At 41.3% G+C, this 20,346-nt stretch overlaps 1 protein-coding gene and 1 long non-coding RNA gene across 3 annotated transcripts in view; one reads left to right on the forward strand and one right to left on the reverse strand.

The window, feature by feature from the left end:
• PSEN1 (presenilin 1) overlaps window positions 1–14,343 on the reverse strand; it is a 77,910-nt gene extending 63,567 nt beyond the window's left edge. The window contains exons 1-3 of one of the 2 annotated variants that reach the window (XM_019921714.3): window positions 14,186–14,343; window positions 5,676–5,757; window positions 5,456–5,583 (exon numbers count right to left, since the gene is read on the reverse strand). In XM_019921714.3, the coding sequence (XP_019777273.1) occupies window positions 5,456–5,530 (75 nt within the window). In that variant the 5' untranslated portion in view covers window positions 5,531–5,583; window positions 5,676–5,757; window positions 14,186–14,343. Of the gene's footprint in view, window positions 1–5,443; window positions 5,584–5,675; window positions 5,758–14,185 lie in introns of both variants that reach the window. The other variant, XM_019921707.3, reaches the window with a different exon arrangement.
• On the forward strand, window positions 13,814–17,751 carry LOC109547700 (uncharacterized). Its single transcript, XR_002173637.3, has 3 exons — window positions 13,814–14,146; window positions 14,658–14,860; window positions 16,491–17,751. It is a non-coding gene; the product is annotated as an uncharacterized lncRNA (long non-coding RNA).
• Window positions 17,752–20,346: the final 2,595 nt, after the last annotated feature.

Genomic DNA, 20,346 nt, shown 5'->3' on the forward strand with positions numbered 1-20,346 from the left:
TACAACTTTTACACACACACACTCTATATAAAGTTTTAAAACATGCAAAGTAATATTATATAATATTCAATATTGTTTATGTTCATAAATATTTATAGTAAGCATGACAAACTCCAAATTCAGGATAGTAACTACTATCCTGGGAGAAGAAGGGGAATGTGGGAGAGGTGCTTCAATTTTATCTGTAATTTCTTTTGTATAACTAGACTATCTTTCCAAATTAAATGCAAAATTTTGTCTTGTTTGGTTATGATTTCATTTAGTGTACAATCAATATATAACAGGAACAGAAAAAACTTAGTAAAAAAAAGTACACACAGCAAATAAGACAATATGCTATACAGTAGAGTTTCCTGTGCTATATATATAACTGTATAGCACGGGGAACTCTGCTCAGTATTTTGTAATAACCTAAATGGGAAAAGAATTTGAAAAAGAAGAAATACATGTATATGCATAACTGAATCACTTTGCCATACACCTGGAACTAACACAACATTGTTAATCAACTATACTCCAATATAAAATAAAAGTTAAAAAAGAAAAAAAAAAGGAAGAAATCAAAATGATGATTGTCTATGGTGGGTAGGAACTGACTATAATGGGCCACAAAAGTACTTTCTGAGGTAATGTAAATGTTTTATAACTCTACTGTCATATTGGTTATACAGGTATACGTATTTTTAAAAATCCATTGAATTATACATTTCAGATCTACATATTTCATTATTTATAAATTTTACCTCAACAACAAAATGATGCAATTAAAAAAAAAGACAATATGTTAAAGTTTAATAAAGTTGGGTGGCAGGTACATGGGTGCTCATTATATTATTTGCCATATTTTCTCTATATGCTTAAAATATTATGTAATAAAAAGTTAATAAATAAATATTCGGATTAAAAGAAGCCCACTATTTTTCAGCTCTCTGACTAATCTCATAAACTTCAAATCCCTTCACTGTGAATGAGATTATCTATAGCAGCCTACAAAAGGAAAACCTGTTTTCTGGGCTAAGGCTGCCCTGACTGTATCTGCTAAGGGTTGAAGAATAAAGCCACCGGCAACATTTGACCTTTGGAAAGAGAAAAATGCTTTAAATGTTATCTTCTACTTAACACTAACAATATATCATGTAACAATACTTGAAGTTACACAAGAAAAGTCATCTAATTGAGTACAATTTGGTTAATCAGATCCAAAATGGTTTCAATTTCATTATACTTCTTACAGGGTAACCAACTTGATCCTATTTTCTTAGGACTGCCCCAGTTTTAAAACTGAAAGTCTTGCCTTCCAGGAACCTCTCAGTCTCAGGCACACTGGGGCAGCTGGCCACCCTAACTTCTGGTCACAACAAAGCTTCTGGAAGAGAATTTATTTAGCAAATCAGCTAATTTTACAGATGGGAAAAATGAGGTACTAAGAAATTAGCTGAATTAAACCAAACTTACACATAGCTACTTCAAATTACAAGTGGATCAAACTTAGTTCTTCCTTCTGAGGAACCTGTTTACATCTCATTCAGCCACAAGCCCTAAATGCCAATTCATCAGTGTTCTTGGACAATTCTGAATACCCAGTTAACCTCTCACTTCTTTCCCAAACTCAAAGCATTGCCCCATGATATGAATTCAAGACTTGGGATGCTCCTGACTTTGGGGGGAGGTACTGAGTAGAGGAAAGGAACAGAGGCTCCACTTCTTTACACTGATCTTTACCTAGTCTGTAGGGAAGATATTCACTCTCCTTCTGGTTTCAAAAATATTTTTAAATGAATTTTCTTTTTGTAATATCTACTGCAAAATAGCATGTTTGAGTACTCTAGAATATAGAGTCAAACAGATAAGCACTTCACTAGAGTAGCTATTCAAAGGAGGAGAAGACAGAGGAAAAAGGAAAATCTGCTCATTTATGATAAACATCCCCAAAATGCCAGGCCCTAAAACTACATAATGTTTGTCACAGCACCTAGCACAGAGTCCAACACACTGAAGACATTCAACATGAGAGTTTCCTCTCCTGAGTAGTGTGGAAAGATTCACACTTTCCACATCTGTCAATTTCCTTTTAATTCCTCTAAACTAGTCCTGAGCAAATAAAGAAGAAATAAGCCTGATAAGGACTTTTTGTGCCTTTAGAGGCTTGTCTTCGGGTACTTGTATTTAACAACTCCACTATCCAACAGCAGAAATAAAAGAGCTGCTTTCAATTAATCTGCAAAAACAGCCTTCTATGCCCAATTTAAATCTGGACCTACCCCCATTTTTTCATAACCAACCAGAGCATATACTTAAACAATGGCTTCTTTATAGCTAAAAAACATAACGATGAGATTCTTTTCCTCGTTCTTTGGGGTTTTTTAAAGTATGTTAGTGCAAAATGAATAGACTTCGTATTTTTCTTCCCCAGCATTTTTTCATACAATATCTCTTTTCAGTATTACAACATTTCTCTGGGGTATGAGACCGTTGGAAGAACAGAAGAAATACTGGAGCGAGTTTGGGATTAGAAAGCACAGTTTTAAGTTCCAGGTCTGTTATTTAACTTTCTATGTGGTCTTGGACAAGCATTTTAACTGTAAAATGGCAATAATACCTATCTTGTGGTAACTGGAAAATATAAGAATGCATGCATAAGATCTTCATAAGCTATAGAAGATATTTTTAAGGAGATAAAAGATAAACTCAATTAACATCACATTATCAACAGCAGAGGCAAAAGTAAACAAATAAATTAGGCCTGATTTTCTAGACAATGGTGCCCTAATAGATCTGGAAGGTACCACTGAGAACACGACTTGCTAAGACTTGCTAAAATTAGACCATGAACACATGTAATTATCAATAACAATCCTACATCATTTGTACCTCCTCTAGAGCTACCCTTTTTTCAATTTATCAGTCACTGAGGTGTTAAAAAGAAAAAATAAGGCAGTAAAAAAATACCAGGAAAGCCCCACAAAACCTGAGTGTGAGGGATATAAACAATATTACACCAACAGTGGAGAGCTTCTTATGTGCCAAGCACTGTTCTTGGAGGGAAGCAGGTAAGCAAATCATATCTAACTACACAGTATGTTAGGAACACTGGTAAGTGCTATGCACAAGTAAAGCCAAGGAAGGGTACAGGGAGTGCCGGGTGGCAGGGAAGGAAGGCATGGCCTCACTGATAAGGTGACTCAGGAGGTGGCCTGAAGGAACTGAAGAGAGCCAGGGAGAAGAGTGGGAGGAGAATCCAGGGCCCAGAGGAAGCAGTGAGGGAGGGGGAAGATGGTGAGAGACAACAGAGGGTGGGGGAGGGGACAGCTTAAACCTCAGAGACTAGATTTTATTCTGAGATGAGATGTCTTTGGAGGGTCTGGGGCAGATGAGTGACATTTAACTTCTTAGCTGTGGAATCTTTTGTTCAAAGGGATCCACAGAAGATCAATATGTACAACAGATAAAATAGGAGATGCTCTGGTTAAGGAAGGGGCACCCAGAGACCTACGTCAACTGTTCCCACTTTCCCCCTCTCTCCTCTGAAGTAACAGTTTGAAAATGAGTACAAAGTCTGTAGCATCCAAACTTTCACAGCCTGTACCCCAAGAACTTTATAATCCTGCCCAGCCTATCTTTTCAAAAGGCCATTCCTGGGGAACAGCAAAAAGGAGTAAGTCAAGCTGCTGACACAGCAGAGGAGCAGGAGTGCTGTCAGAAAAATCAGTCCTTCGTACCACTGCTTGTTAAACACCCGCCCAGGCACCAGACGCGACAGCCCCTCTTCCCTCCCCCCAACCCCTCAGGTGTTCTCTTTCAGGGCGTCCCTTGAAATTCATTTTAACTTGATTTCACTTGTTTAAAAATGCTCTAGCAATACAGTGTCATCTGCCTCTGCTGACGTATCTCCAGATAGAGTCCCCTGTCAATTGATATGGTAGGAAAATTCTTCCTCCACTAGTGTTATTTCGTCTCTCAGTAATGACTTCCCAATTTGCTCTATTCTAATCCTACGCACCCATCAAAGTTTACTTTGTGAAGCCCTCCTCCCACGTTTTGACCCTGAATTGGAATCCTAAATCTTTGGAGTGTGAAGGGAACTTCCAGGCCACCTAGTGCTCTAGTTCACGGCTCATTCCACGAACTAACCCTCTGCAGATCTGGCTGGTAGTCTTCCAGCCTCCGTAACTGCTTTTAGTGACATGCACACACTAGCCCACAAGGCAGCCTACGCTCTTTCAGACGTAAAGTACTTGTGAGGAAATTTCTTTTTACTGATCCAGAACCTGTTTCCTTCTATCACTGGTTCTGCCCTCTGGTTCTAATAGAGGAAAGTCTGCCCTCTGCCCCCCATCCCCTGCATCCAGCATAGCTTACAGTTGGCCTTGTGGCTTTCCCCATTCTGTCTCCACCTCTAAAAATGCGGCTGATGCCCCAGCCATCTCACAAGCCATCTGTGGACTGCCTTCAACCTGTAATGGTTAGCTAACAGAGTGGCAGGCAGCTCTGGTCTGTGTGTATAGCCAGTGAAGTGTCTGTGTCCCATGCCACTGACTACACCCCTTTCCTGATTCTCTCCTTTGACCTATCCTAGGACTTCTACCCTTAGCCCTGCATTCATCATTCAGTCAATGAGCATTTACTGAGCACTGTCAAGAACCAGGCTAGGGTCTTCCCTGGTGGCACAGTGGTTAAGAATCCGCCTGCCAATGCAGGGGACACGGGTGCAAGCCCTGATCCAGGAAGATCCCACATGCTGCGGAGCAACTAAGCCCGTGCACCACAACTACTGAGTCTGTGCTCTAGAGCCCACACACTACAACTACTGAAGCCCGTGCGCCTTAGAGCCTGCGAGCCATAACTACTGAGCCTGTGCTCCAGAGCCCGTGTGCTGCAACTACTGAGCCCGTGTGCTGCAACTACTGAAGCCCAGACACCTCGAGCCTGTGTTCCGCAACAAGAGAAGCCACCACAATGAGAAGCCCGCGCACTGCACGAAGAGTAGCCCCCGCTCGCCACAACTAGAGAAAGCCTGCATGCAGCAAGGAAGACCCAACACAGCCAAAAATATATTAAAAAAGAAAAAAAATTAAGAAAGAAAAAAAATAAAAGAACCAGGCTAGGCACTGAAAAACTAAAAGTAAATAAAATGTACTCAGCTCATAGAAGAATAAGAGTAAGCTAGGTAAAATAATAAATAGCCGGGGAAGTTGGAAAAGGCCTCAGAGGAGGAGGTGATGCCTGAGCCAGGGAGGAACTGTATCAACACCCAAGTCTCACACAGCCTTGTGTCCCCTGCACCAAATGGTACAATGCTTTCCCTTATTTGAAGTTCAGCAAATATGTAAATTTGATAAAGTAGAGAAAGCCTGCTCAGCCCCCTGAGCCTCTCCTGGAGGCGAGGGAGGGTGGTCACTGAATCCACAGTCTGAAAGGGCAGTTGTAGAGGTTGACACTGTACCTGGCTACGTACAGTATTGCTCAGGTGGTTGTCCTCGGACATCTGTGCATTCTGGAAGTAGGACAAGGGTGCAGGTAACTCTGTCATTGGAGCAACTGTATAGAAATACTTTTTCACAGAAAACAGAGCCTCTTGGGGTTCTGAAAAGGGAAAAAGAAAACAGTCTTTTGTGCATTACAGTTATACTTTTATTTTGAAACACTTTCATAAGTTACTTTCACCAAAAACAAACCTTTCTTTCATGTGTTATCCTCCAGGCCAAGCTTTCTAAGGACCTCACAGGCTGCTGTCACTTGCAGGCTCCTGGATTAGGTCTGAAATAGAATTTTACTGGGTTACCCAGAGTTCGTCAAATCCTAGTAAATCCATTCACACCAATTAAATACTTATAAGTCTAATTTGTAAACCAGTAATGTATTAATTTGCCAGGACCCTCAACTGACAAACTTTTGTCAGCTCAAGATACCTCTTGGTAATGAGTAGATCTACTTGAGAAACCAAATATTTTCAATCAGAATGATATCTAATGATTTCAGATCTAGAGCAAAGGGAGCTAAATGATCTTAAAGAATGTTCTCATCAACATCCCTCTTCCAATCCAACCTAATTTACATCACCATAAAATTATTTGTCTAGTGCTTTTAATTTTGCAAAATTTCTTTTTATCACCTCATTTTTTTTCTTTACCACAATGACCCAAGACAGGGTAAACAGGTAACATATCTATTTTACAAAAGCAAAAGGGCACCCAAGTTGAGTGACTTGCTTAAAAGCACACAACTGGGCAGACCAGGACCAAATCGCAGACTCCTAACTCCCAGCCTCTACTCTGCATCCTGGCACAGCCTTGCTTACACACATCATTCTGTCTCCCACACTTCAGCCTCCTGGGGGCCACATTCTCATTTGCCTGTCTACCTGAATTTCCATCAGCCGATTCCTTATGACTTCAACTATGCTTTTCATTGAAAGTCTTCAGAAATATAGAAGGAAAAAAATCTGTTTGCATACCTAAGCAGTATTCTAATTCACTTATAGTATCCAAAACATTACCATGTACATATTTACATGAAAGCATTTTGTTAATGTCTTGTTTCATTTTTACTTTTAACTTCAGGAACTTCTACACTCTAAATATTCTACTTTCTTATTCTAATGATTTTTTCATCAAAAACACATAAAGCAACTTTTTCCTCTAGTAAAGGTATTGACTTCCAATTAACCTTTAATGATCTATATTTGGATCATTCAAATCATGACAAATTCTTAATCAAGGTATGCTTTCCCTTTTATCCTACATGCTTTTTTTTTTTTTTGGCCACGCCATGCGGCATGCAGGATCTTAATTGCTCCACCAGGGATCAAACTCCCAATCCCTGAGGTGGAAGCGCAGAGTCTTAACCACCAGACTGCCAGAGAAGTCCCTATCCTACATGCTTTTAAATACCGTGCCTGGGACTTCCCTGGTAACACAGTGGTTAAGACTCAGCGCTCCACAGGAGGCCCATGTTTGATCCCTGGTCAGGGAACTAGATCCCACATGCATGCTGCAGCTAAGAGTTCGCATGCCACAACTAAAGAGCCGGGTGAGCGACAACTAAGGAGCCCATCAGCCACAACTAAGGAGCCCGCCTGCTGCAACTAAGACCCAGCACAACCAAATAAATAAATAAATATTTTAAAAATAATAATAATAAAATAAATAAATACTGTGCCTTTCTCCTCCCCTCCAACTTCAGCCCATAGTTAGCTGGTATGAGATCAGAGGATTGCTAATTAATATTAACTAAACATGATGTACTTATGCAATTCTGTTTTAAATATATAATATTAATTTGTTTTTAAAATAAAATGAATTAAAATTAAGAATAGATTCAATAGTTACTTTTATGGGGGTTAATCACTGGAAGGCGGTACACAAGAAGCTTCTGGGGGTATTGGTAATGCTTTGTTTCTTGATCTGGGTGCTAGTTACACAGAGGTTTCAGTCTGTGAAAATTCACTGAGTTGTACACCTACGATCTGTGCACATTCCTATATACTTCAATTAAAAAAGTCAAATAGAGTTTTGTGGGTGTAAACCTATACTTAGGGTTTGGCAATATGTATGTTAGCTTACCCAAAAGGGAAGTGGATTCCAATAGAACAGTTATATTTTCAAAGTATTGAAAGTAAATGTCCTGACCTATGCTTCTATATTTTTAAAAGTTGACTATCTAATTGAAAATTTAACATTAATGTAGCATTAATGATCAGCAACACAGCACATATTATTCCCTTCTTTTTCACAAAAACATTTAGTACAGCACCTACTACCTCAGCTAATGCAGAAATGCCACAGGATGGCAAACAGAAAAAGTTGTAACTGGTTACCTCCACTGGCTGCTCTGAAGACTATACCACGTCATTTAAAGTACAGCTCTATTACAAAAAAAACCCTTAGAAATCTGTCATTGATATTCTCATACAATCCCTCAGAAACAAAACCAAGTAAGCAAGACAGTGTTAGCCAAATGAAACAAGCAAAAGGCAAGAAAAGGCGCTGCAGGCAAAAATAAATAAAAAGTAAATAAAGTGTAGTACATTTACAGGTACAATATGAGCAGAAGAAAAGTGATTGTTCATTCACTAAACAGGAGTTTACTGGCTGTCTACTTATATCAAAACTCAAAGACAGACACTGAGAGGATTTAATTAATTATGTTCACTTTACCCATTTTACAGATGGAAACAACGTGGCACACAGAAGTTCATGAACGTGCCCAAAGTCACATTCAGTAAGCAAAGGAGCAAAGCAAAGGTTCACGTATTACACTACTTTGCCTCTATATAAAATTTCATCCCTGCCATCTAGGAGTTTATAACAGTGAGCATTAAGACACACTGAGCTGATTTTTATTACTAGTAAAACTATTGCTTTGACATAAATGAGATCTTAAAAAAAAAAAGTAGTAAATGAGATCTTAAACTTCAATAACTGGTCTAACTAGAAATTAAAAACTAGTGCCAGGGCTTTCCTGGTGGCGTAGTGGTTGGGAATCCACCTGCCAATTCAGGGGACACGGGTTCGAGCCTTGGTCTAGGATGATCCGACATGCCGCCGAGCAACTAAGCCCATGCGCCACAGCTACTGAGCCTGTGCTCTAGAGCCCGCGAGCCACAACTACTGAGCCTGGGCACCACAACTACCGAAGCCCGTGCTCTACAACAAGAGAAGCCATCGCAATGAGAAGCCTGCACATGGCAACGAAGAGTAGCCCCTGCTCGCCACAACCAGAGAAAAGCCCGTGTGCAGCAATGAAGACACAACACAGCCAAAAATAAAATAAATAAAATAAAATAAATTTATTAAAGAAAAAAAACTAGTTTCAAAAGCATTCCCAATATAACAGTCCTGGTACTTCTTTTTTTTTTTTTAAAGATAAGCTATAATGAGAATCTGGTCATTTTAATTTAAGTGGTTCCCATTATTAATCTTATGCTTATAGGATCTGTCCAACTATTAAAAGAAATCACACAAACTGATTATCATATTGGAGCTTTCTCAGACGAATCTTGTAAGAATCATCTATAATACAGCAGTCACTTTAACATATTCCAATACTACAGTCGATCCAGACTGAACCAACTGCAAATCAAAAATATTTGAAAGAAATTCCAAAATTAAGTAAAACCTAATTTGCTTGTGCCAGCAAATAATTACAATAGTATTCACATTGTATTTACAACTATATACATACCATTTCATTGTATTAGGTATTATAAGTAATCTAGAGATGATTTAAAGTATACAGGAGGATGTGTGTAGACTACATGCAAATACTATGCCATTTTATATAAGGGACTTGAGCATCTGAGGATTTTGGTGCCCATGGGGGTGGGGGGTGGTGGGAGTCCTGAAACCACTTCTCCTCCACCCCCACCCCCTCAACCACAAGGGACGACTGTATTTAAAAACACATCTGTATTTACATGTAAAACACTAAGGTTCAGGCAAGGTGAAAGAATTTGTCAGTGTACAATTATGAGGCAAGTAACACCAGTTCCAGAACCCAGATCTTCTGATGCCCAGCCCAGGTGTTTGCCAGTTCAACAGGAGAAAGCTCATGCCTCCACTACACAATGCTGCAGGGTGACGCTCCCTGGAAGAGCTGCTCTTTACATGGAGCTTAGTAGGAAGCAAAGGTAGGCAACAGGGTTAGCTAGGTCTTCAGTCAGGTCTGGTGAACAGACAATCATTGTTGGTACAAAGAAAGGGGCAGGCAAAGCTGGATTTGATTCTGGTCCAGTAACAGCTGAAAACAATTGATGACTGCACGGAGAAAGCCAACGACCCACTGTTCCCGGACCCACTGTTCCCGCAGCGTGGCAAAAGACACCAGTGGACTTTGTAACATTCTTAACAGTGCCCTGAGAGCAAGAAAAGATAGTTGTTGGGAAGTGAGGATCTTTCATGTGACCTGGATTGCATAGGGAGTGGGAGTAGGAATGTAAGTAGATTTTGGTGTTTTCTCTCTCTGGCCAACTGCTAAAGATTTTCTGAGACTGATACAGCACAACACTCCAATTCACTGCCATCCATTCCTTTTTTCTCAAGACACTTGCTCAATCAGACAAAAGGAAAAAAAAAATCCTTCTCTGATGGGCAACTACAATTTCTTTTTATTATATACGAAGACTAAAAAAAAGCTCCAAGAGAATACAAATAATCTCGAAGTTCAGATGTGCTGAACAGAAAAGTCTGTCTAGCCAGAAAACCTATCCATCAGCACTTCGAAAAGTATCACAGGAGCAGTGTTTAAAATCCCAAAAAGGAGCTTATTAAAAATTCCATTTAAGGAAACACCAACAGAAAAGTACATTTCTGTCTCTCACTACATCCCAAGGTAGCAATTTTTTTTTTCTTTTGGTCATGCCACGCGGCATGTGGGATCTTAGTTCCCTGATCAGGGATTGAACCCGTGCCCCCTGCACTGGAAGTGCGGAGTCTTAACCATTGGACTGCCAGGGAAGCCCATCCAAGGTAACAAATTAAAATAAATAAAAATAACTTGAAATTAATTTAAAACTTCAGGAATACAGCCTAGAAAGACCCTCAGAATTTTAAGAGGCCAGGAGCAAATAATTTCCCCAGCCCTACAAGCAGCTTTGTGAAAGTGGTAGGCTCTAAAAAGAGCAAGGATAGTGATACATCCTATTTGGTGATTTTTTTTCCCTCCTTCCTTCCCACTCTACTTCTGTGAACCATCTGTGGTAGATTAGATTATTATTCAGCAAATATTCACTCCGTCCCCCAGCATCCCCAAGGGAGGAATACTTCTCTCCAGTGATGTTGAGCTTGGCTCTGTGACTTGCTTTGGCCTCAAGGTAGGTGCAGTCTACTACCCACTCCAGGCCTTTGGGCACAATCTTATGACTTGCTTTGGTCGATGGGATTTTGGCAGATGTGGCACAGACAGTTAAACTGTGCTTGTGCAGGTGGACTTGCCTTCTGTACTTCTGCTGTTCCCTTGTGAAGAACTTACTTTGGGTAGCCACTGCCCCTTCAGTCTGGGCCCCAGAACAAGACAAGCAAAGCAGAATTGTCTTAGCTGTCCCCTTTAAGCAGACCGAGAGCTAATGCTCTAAGGCAGCGGTCCACAACCTTTTCGGCACCAGGGACCGGTTTCGTGGAAGACAACTTTTCCAAGGACCGGGGGCGGGGGGATGGTTTCAAGATGGTTCAAGCGCATTACATTTATTGTGCATTTTATTTCTATATAATGAAATAATTATACAACTGACCATAATGCAGAATCAGTGTGAGCCCTGAGCCTGTTTTCCTGCAACTAGATGGTCCCATCTGAGGGTGATGGGAGACAGTGAAACTCAAAGAGTGTTGCTTATCCTTTCACTTTTTTCAGGAGCTTTTGGATTTGAGAATTGTGGATATGGGACCATGGTTCTGTATTATTATAGATTCTTTTCCCCCCCAAATTTAATTTCTACATGGAAGATATAATTACCCTGAGTCATTGTATCAAATTTGTTGTGGAAATGGGTAGAACACAACTAATCTTTAATGAAGAAAATGACTATTCACACTTAATTAATTCGTAAATCATTGACTATACTCAGCAATACTTGCATTTTCTCATTTGCTTTAGATCAACTTAAGGAACTGTACAAGGCATTGTGAAAACCAAATATTAATATCCTTTAATCAACAAACACTTATTGGGTTTCTTCTACATAACCATACACTGTGATAGGTACCAGGGGTGCCAGTGAATCAGATGATACTTCTGTTCACCTAAGGAGCTTACTATCTAGAGGGGAAGACAGACAAGTATGTTTTTACATTAATTACATGTTGAAATAAAAATATTTTAAATGTATTGGGTTATATAAAATATATCATTCAAGTTAATTTTACCTATTTCTATCTCAAAAATTTTTGCTCATTAGAAAATGTAAAATTAACCTTTGTAGCTCACATTATGTTTCTAATGGACAGTACTGCTCTAAAGCTTCAGGTTTTCTCTCCTACAAACAGGCTTAATACTGTAAATCCCTGACAACCTTTTCCTTCCTGAAGCTTCCCTCCCTTCCTCAGTTTTTATGACACTGCACTATGGAGGTTCTCCTCCCACCACTCATTCCCCTCAGCTGGTTCCTCATCCTCTTCCACTCCCCCATTATAAGTGTTCCTAAGGCTCTGCCTGGGCTTCCTTGTCCTCCCTCTTTCCTTAGGCATCTCCTCCACTGCTCCAACATCAACTGCTAAGTCTGTTTAAGTGACCCATGTTTACAGCTCCAGGCCTGTCCATGGGATATTTAACTGCTGGCACTTCAAAAGTGAGACTTCCAAACTGTTTCCTCATCCTCTTCCTCTCTAGACTAGTTCTTTGCCTCTAACTTCCTTATTTCTGTAATCGTCTCCCCCATTCTCTAAACTTAAAGCCTCCTAGTCAACTTTACACTTTACTCCTTGCGCCTCAATTGGCTGTTATGTCCTCTTCATAATGATATTCTTCTTTCTAAGCTTCTGCCACCACCAAAGGTCAAATTTTCATTATATCTCACCCGGATTATGCAAAAGTCACCTCAAATCTCTTATCCATTCTAGCCCCCACGTACCTAAAGCAAAGTTCTTATCACAAAACTTATGAAAAGCAAAGCTCAAAACACCTTCCACATCTGCCTGGCATCTATCACATGAAGGAGAGGCAGTATTAGCGGGCTCTGAAAGGTTTTTCAGAGTACATCCAAAAGAAGTCTCTCCCTGCAACCTGAGGTAACAGTAGTGGGAGAGCAGGAGCAGAGGCAACCTGGATCTGAGAGAGAAGAGGACCACATTGGCCTTGCTGACAAATGTTATATCTTTCCTGCTAGAATGATTCTCAGAGACCAACTCCAATCCTCCAGTTCTCCCCAAATGGAAATTCACGCAGCAGTCTAGGACTAGGGGCAGCCATTAACTTAAAATTCAGCACTAGATCATATCCATTCAGAGGAAAGTATGCCCAGAATTATGGTAACTATCTACCCAAGGACGAGGAGTAGACGAATGGAAAAGCTGATGATCGATGCCGCTTCTATCATCTACTTTACCTTGGGGAAGGCGGGTAGAGGTGAGGGAATCCATCCACTCAATAAATAGGCTCCTTTTCATTATTAAGGGCTTGTTATTAAATGGAGGTGGGAGGGGGTTTAAGTTGGCTGAACCCTGCAAATGAGTTAAGGAGAACTGAAATTGGCTTTTGCAGGTGACTGAAATCAGCCAAATGCAACAGGCTTCAATCTACTTTCCTGTTTTTATCCTCCTTCATAACAGTTATTAAATGTGCACACTGGGTCACTGGACCCTTAGCATCCAGAGGGCCCCTCTTCCTAGTACACCCTCTGATATAATGCTCTCCTCAATTCAACTCCGAGGGTGTAAACCTTTCCATTGTAAAAGATAACGTAAATAACAAGATGCCCTTAACCAGATGTAATCTCTACCTGCCTCAAACTTCAGAGAATACTATGACTTTTACAATGTACTCTGCCATAATTTGCATACTATTCGTATCTCACATAGTAAACCTTGAACACTTTATTCATCTTGTCTAAAGCAGGCAAGCAATGCTTTTAAAATTATTAAGTTACTCTCCTACAAGAGAAGCAGATATTTATTTGAAAGGAATTTGAGCGGGATGAAAACGTCAAGTATCTAAAATACATGCAAAGCACTGGACGTATATGCCTCGTGACAGTCCCGATCAGGCAGATCCTGTTGTATTCCGTCCCGACCTGAGACAGAAGGAACTTAGCCCTGAGTGCCACTCGCTTCCCCTGGACAAGGACACATTCAGGGCATAAGGCGCAGAGTTTCAACAGTTGCTCAACCAGACCCAGCGCCAGGCGCTTCCTCTTTCTCCTGCTCCACTCCAGGCAAGACGGTCAATCCCCGCCCAAGGCACCTGCGCCCTGAGATGTCTTCGGGAAACCAGCACTTCCGGACCAAGGCTGCGAAGGGGAACCTCTCTTCAACCTGATCGCGCGCCGCGCCCGGAGCCCGAGAAACGGGCCGCCCCTACTCGTTCTCCACACGGGGTTCCCTGGTGCCCGCCCGACCGCACCCCGCTCCCCATTCTCGAGGACACCGGCTCCCCGGCCCGGACAACGACAAAGGGCCCGTCCCTGCCCGCAGCCACCCGTGTCGGCACCGGATGAGAGGTGTGTTTCTCTCTCCCCAGCTCCCCATCGGGCACCTACCCTTTCCTCGCCGCCACCACCGGCCTCTAGCAGCTGAGGTTTCTTCCCGAGCAGCCGCTGTTTTGTTTCCGATGTGAAATCGCGGCCTTTGGAGCGGCCCGGCCCAGGCCCCGCCCAAAAGGCCTCACCGGTTTCGTCACTTCCGGCCCCGGCGTCGTTGGTGACCGGCCCCCCGAGGGGCGGGGCCAAAGGCGGAGGGGCGTGGACCAGAGGAAGGGGGTGGATCTTCCGGTGGTGAGTGGGGACTGAGGAGGAGACCCTGCGTTCCCGTTGGCCTTCCGACCCGGAGGGACACCCTTGCTCCCCTCTCGGCACCCGCCGACCCCTCATGGTGCCAGCACCGGTATGAGGTTGTCAGAGATCTACTGCTCTTGAGCTGAGGATCAAAATTTCTACGTAAACTGGACCCAGTGTGTGCTTCTCCTACAAGTGCTGGCATCTTAAATCTAACGTTTCTTTCATTTCTCTATAGTCCTATTGGTACAGTGTTTCTCAGTGCGAATCAGCCGCACCACAATCAAAAGGAAGCTAACTTAAATTGTAACTACCTGTGCCCTCCATCCCCTACCCAATGAATCAAAACTTTTGGTGGGTGAGAACCTGAGAAACTGCATTTTAAACAAACATCGTCTGGGATTCTTCCGCTCCACGTGTAAGAACCAGTTTTCCTAGATGGTAAGCTTTCAGAGAGCATAAATTGTGTTATTTTTATTTTTTTATTTTTTGCGGTACGCGGGCCTCTCACCGCCGCGGCCTCTCCCTGACCGGGGCACGAACCCTTGTCCCCTGCATCGGCAAGCGGACTCTCAACCACTGCGCCACCAGGGAAGCCCAATTGTGTTATTTTTGTAATCCCAAAACCTAACATAGTATCTGGTACACAGTGAGTTGCTCTATGGTTGTTTGATTTTTGCATCTTCCAGCTTTCCATTCAAATGGCTGTAAAAACAGTACCAATAACTCCTTAAGTAGCATACCACACACATACATTCATCTGAAAGCTAAGTTAACAATGAGTACTATGTAAAACCAAAGGTGAACAATGGAGAAATGTTCAAATTCACAGGTAATCAGAAAACTGAAATCAATAACATGGCATCTGGCCAAATGAGATTTTTTATTTCTCTTAAATTCTTCCCCCAAGATAACCCTTCATATTCCTAGAGCCATCTCTCCTCCCTGCCCCCCTCGAATGCATGACCGGTTTTAAATAGGTTTTACACACTTTATATTTAAGAACAGAAGTAGCAGTAGCAAGTTTTTCTATTAACAGAGAATGTTGGGGAAACAAAAAGGTTGACACCCCCCAAAAACAATTTTTTTTTTTTTTTTTGCGGTACGCGGGCCTCTCACTGTTGTGGCCTCTCCCGTTGAGGAGCACAGGCTCCGGACGCGCAGGCTCAGCGGCCATGGCTCAAGGGCCCAGCTGCTCCGCGGCATGCAGGGATCTTCCCGGACCCGGGCACGAACCCGTGTCCCCTGCATCGGCAGGCGGACTCTCAACCACTGCGCCACTAGGGAAGCCCAACAATTTTTTTTAAAGTTCTCTCTTCCGTCCTCAAACTTCACAAGGGTAGGAATTTTTGCCCGTTTGTTTACATATATTGCAAATGCTGAGAACAATGCCTAGCACATAAAACAGTTCAATACATTTGTCAAACAAGCATAGGCTAAAAACCATCCATTTGTGAACTAGTTCAATCTCTTTGAATGCAATCTGGGATGTAAGTAGAAAGTGTTAAAATTCTGGTAAACTATTCTTAGAAACAATCTCAATACAAAAATTTTGTGCAAAGATGTTCATGGAGTATTATTAATAGCAAAAATTGGAATGCTAGATGTCCTACAATAAAGGACGGTTCACCCACTTCACCTAATATCATTAAAATTGTTTATGAAGGGCTCCCCTGGAGGTGCAGTGGTTGAGAGTCCGCCTGTCGATGCAGGGGACACGGGTTCATGCCCTGGTCCGGGAAGATCCCACATGCCGCGGAGCGGCTGGGCCCGTGAGCCATGGCCACTGAGCCTGCGCGTCCGGAGCCTGTGCTCCTCAACGGGAGAGGCCACAACAGTGAGAGGCCCGCGTACCGCAAAAATAAATAAATAAATATATGTTTATGAAGATTGTGTATAACAGAAACATTCTAATCCTGTTAATTAAAAAATAAGACATAACATTAATGCATACATCAAAACACATTCCTGCAAAAAGGAAATAAAATTGATTTAAAAAGCAACCAGTGGCTGAATTACTGGACTAAAGATAAATTTTCCTCTAGTTTTCTGTATTTCTTCACCTTTTTAGGAATATGGAAACCCAGAAAGCGCTGAGGAAGAACCAGTAAAAAGACACAGACTAGACCCCTTCCCGGAAATGCGTATGCTAGCTTTCTGTGTGCTTAGGTGCTGGAGCTACTGAGGGTCAACGTCTGGACAGCCGAAAAGAATGTGATGTGCAGATGAGAGCAGCAATTAACCAAAAGTTGATAGAAAGAGAATGCGTCAAAGAGTTACTGAGAGCTAAATTAATTGAATGTGGCTGGAAGGATCAGTTGAAGTCACACTGCAAAGAAATAATTAAAGAAAAAGGACTAGAACACCTTACTGTTGATGACTTTGGTGGCTGACATCACACCAAAATGCAGAGCCCTGGTACCTGATAGTGTAAAGGAGCTCCTACAAAGAATAAGAACATTCCTTGCTCAGCATGCAGCCTTTAAGATTGAATTAGATTGTTGTTTTGTGGTTTTATTTCTGAAAGTAAAACTTGCCATAAATTAGGAATTGATTTCCCAAAATAAAATCCTTTTTTGTATGATGGTATACAGTTTTCAGTAATGTATACAATTGTATAGATTTTTTCCCCCTAAATGTGTTATTTTAATAAATATCTCATGAATGAGTTTGAAGTTTCCTTGGATTTTGGAATAAATGGGACTTTATTAATAATTCATCAGATTTGTTAAAAGTCAAGCAGCTAATATAGTTTAAGTGTTAAGTATGTAAACGTTAAGTAAGCAAATCTCTGTAATAACAATTGAGGAGAGGGAAGCAGCCTCTTCTGATTGTTTGGATGTAGTGTATGCCTCTTTTGAATTCCTATAGTTTATAATATATGTCCCATCTTGTTAAAAAAAAAAAAAAAGATACAGACTAGAGGAACAAGGCTAAAGTGACATCCTAGACACCAAGAAAGAAGAGTCCCAAATAGGGAGCAAACATCCATAGTGCTAAGAGGTAAACTAGGGTGTAGCCTCTTAAAAAGCCAGAGTCTCATTTAGGCTATCACCAGTCACCAGTGGAATGAAGAGATACAGACTACTGAGACTTAAGAAATTTGGAAGCAAGATCCTTTTTGACTCAGCTCCTACAGAAATGGAAACAAAAATAAACAAATGGGACCTAATGAAACTTAAAAGCTTTTGCACAGCAAAGGAAACCATAAACAAGACGAAAAGACAACCCTCAGAATGGGAGAAAATATTTGCAAATGAAGCGACTGACAAAGGATTAATCTCCAAAACATACAAGCAACTCATACAGCTCAATATCAAAAAAACAAACAACCCAATCCAAAAATGGGCAGAGGACCTAAATAGACATTTCTCCAAAGAAGATATACAGATTGCCAACACATGAAAGAATGCTCAACATCATTAATCATTAGAGAAATGCAAATCAAAACTACAATGAGATATCATCTCACACCAGTCAGAATGGCCATCATCAAAAAATCTACAAACAATAAGCGCTGGAGAAGGTGTGGAGAAAAGGGAACTCTCTTGCACTGTTGGTGGGAATGTAAATTGATACAGCCACTATGGAGAACAGTATGGAGGTTCCTTAAAAAACTACAAATAGAACTACCATATGACCCAGCAATCCCACTACTGGGCATATACCCTGAGAAAACCGTAATTCAAAGGGAGTCATGTAGGGCTTCCCTGGTGGCGCAGTGGTTGAGAGTCCGCCTACCGGTGCAGGGGACACGGGTTCATGCCCTGGTCTGGGAAGATCTCACGTGCCGCGGAGCGGCTAGGCCCGTGAGCCATGGCCGCTGAGCCTGCGCTCCGCAACGGGAGAGGCCACAACAGTGAGAGGCCCGCGTACCGCAACAAAACAAAACAAAACAAAAACAGTCATGTACCAAAATGTTCATTGCAGCTCTATTCACAATAGCCAAGACATAGAAGCAACCTAAGTGTCCATCAACAGATGAATGGATAAAGAAGATGTGGCACATATATACAATGGAATATTACTTAGCCATAAGAACGAACGAAACTGAGTTATCTGTGGTGAGGTGGATGGACCTAAAGACTGTCATAGTGAAGTCAGAAAGAGAAAAACAAATACCGTATGCTAACACATATATATGGAATCTAAAAAAGAAAAAAAAAATGGTCAGAAGAACCTAGGGGCAAGATGGTAAAGATGCAGACCTACTAAGAGAATGGACTTGAGGATACGGGGAGGGGGAAGGGTAAGCTGGGATAAAGTGAGAGAGTGGCATGGACATATATACACTACCAAATGTAAAACAGATAACTAGTGGGAAGCAGCCGCATAGCACATGGAGATCAGCTCAGTGCTTTGTGACCACCTAGAGGGGTGGGATAGGGAGGGTGAGAGGGAGGGAGATGCAAGAGGGAAGAGATGTGGGAACATATGCATAACTGATTCACTCCATTATAAAGCAGAAACTAACACACCATTGTAAAGCAATTATACTCCAACGAAGATGTTAAAAAAAATTTTTGGAGAGTACATATAACTATAAGCTACTCTTTGTGGAATCTCTACTGTAGTGAAAAGGAGAGGACCTAAGGTTGTTTGTTTTGTTTAAAAACTTACTCCAGCCTGAAGGAAGAAAGAAGATAACGGAAACTCCAGAGCAAGGCTCAAGAAACTGCAAACTGTAGTTACAAACCAGAAACATGAGTGGGGGAGGTCTTCTGGATAGGAGTACCCATCCTTAATTATAGAAAGCAAAGGTTCAAGATGCGTGTCATAAACTGGAGAGAATATGCCTAAATGACTCTTTTAAAGTTAAGCTTTTGTTAACCTTGAGAGTTTTTGCTAAGTAAGAGGGAAAATCAAATGACTTTTACTCATTCATACCTAAGATAGCACTGGAAGTTTTTTTTTTTGCCATGCCGCACAGCATGCAGGATCTTAGTCCCCTGACCACGGACTGAAACAATCTGTTTCCCTTGAAGTGGAAGCGCAGAGTCTTAACCATTGGACCACCATGGAAGTCCCAGCACTGGAAGTTTAAGAACTATAAAAGCTGCAGTGTTTGTGGTTAAGAAGTGAAGTTCAGTAAAAGAATGAGAAAAATAGTAGAGGGTCCAGACTATCTGCAGTGGTGTATTTATATTTTCCCCAGAAGTGTCTGGAACTTGGGAGCAGGAATGGAGAAATAAATGACCAAAAAAAAAAAAACAAAGAAAAAAATGGTGGCAAAAATCAATAGTAAGCAGTGAAAGATGAAGCAGCAAGGAAATCCAGTGCTGGACCTGTTAGAGCTACCTGGGGAGAGGGGCTGTTCGAGCCTCTAGAGAGGCTAGAGCAGTCACTCGTCACAAGTAAATAAAGTCAAGATTCAAGGCCAGTTCTTTACACCATAGATTCAGCAAGGCAATCCAATTTATTAACACTTCCCACATAAAAGCAGTTTACTTTTATTTATACATCATTGCTCTGTTTGCTATGGGAGTAAAGTAGAATTGAAAAATGAAAAATAATACTGTCATCAAGACTAGGTGCTTGACCATATTCTATCTTACTAGCTCTCACATCGTTTTCATTCCTTGCAAGGATCTGGCTCAGATTTGGAACAGCTCAAGATGAAGGGCTGGCTTTAGCTTACTCATCTTGCATTTTTAGTCTTAAGTTCTATATGACTGTCAATATTTTATTAAATCTAATTTCCTTCTTAAAGAACCTGGGGCCCGTTTAAAAAAAAATTTGTCTCAAGAATATACTCAAAATGAAACTTTAATATCTAGCTTTTCCACCTGCTCTAACAATTAGCCAAATCTCTTCACCTGGGTATATTTGCCATTATCTTTCAACTGACAGGGGAAAAAAATGAACCTTCATAGTTTCTAGATTCTACAATGTGAAGTGTTCTCTAGTTTTTCCTTTTGTTATGAGAA

The sequence above is a fragment of the Tursiops truncatus genome, chromosome 2, assembly GCF_011762595.2.
Source record: "Tursiops truncatus isolate mTurTru1 chromosome 2, mTurTru1.mat.Y, whole genome shotgun sequence".
NCBI classification, from domain to species: domain Eukaryota; kingdom Metazoa; phylum Chordata; class Mammalia; order Artiodactyla; family Delphinidae; genus Tursiops; species Tursiops truncatus.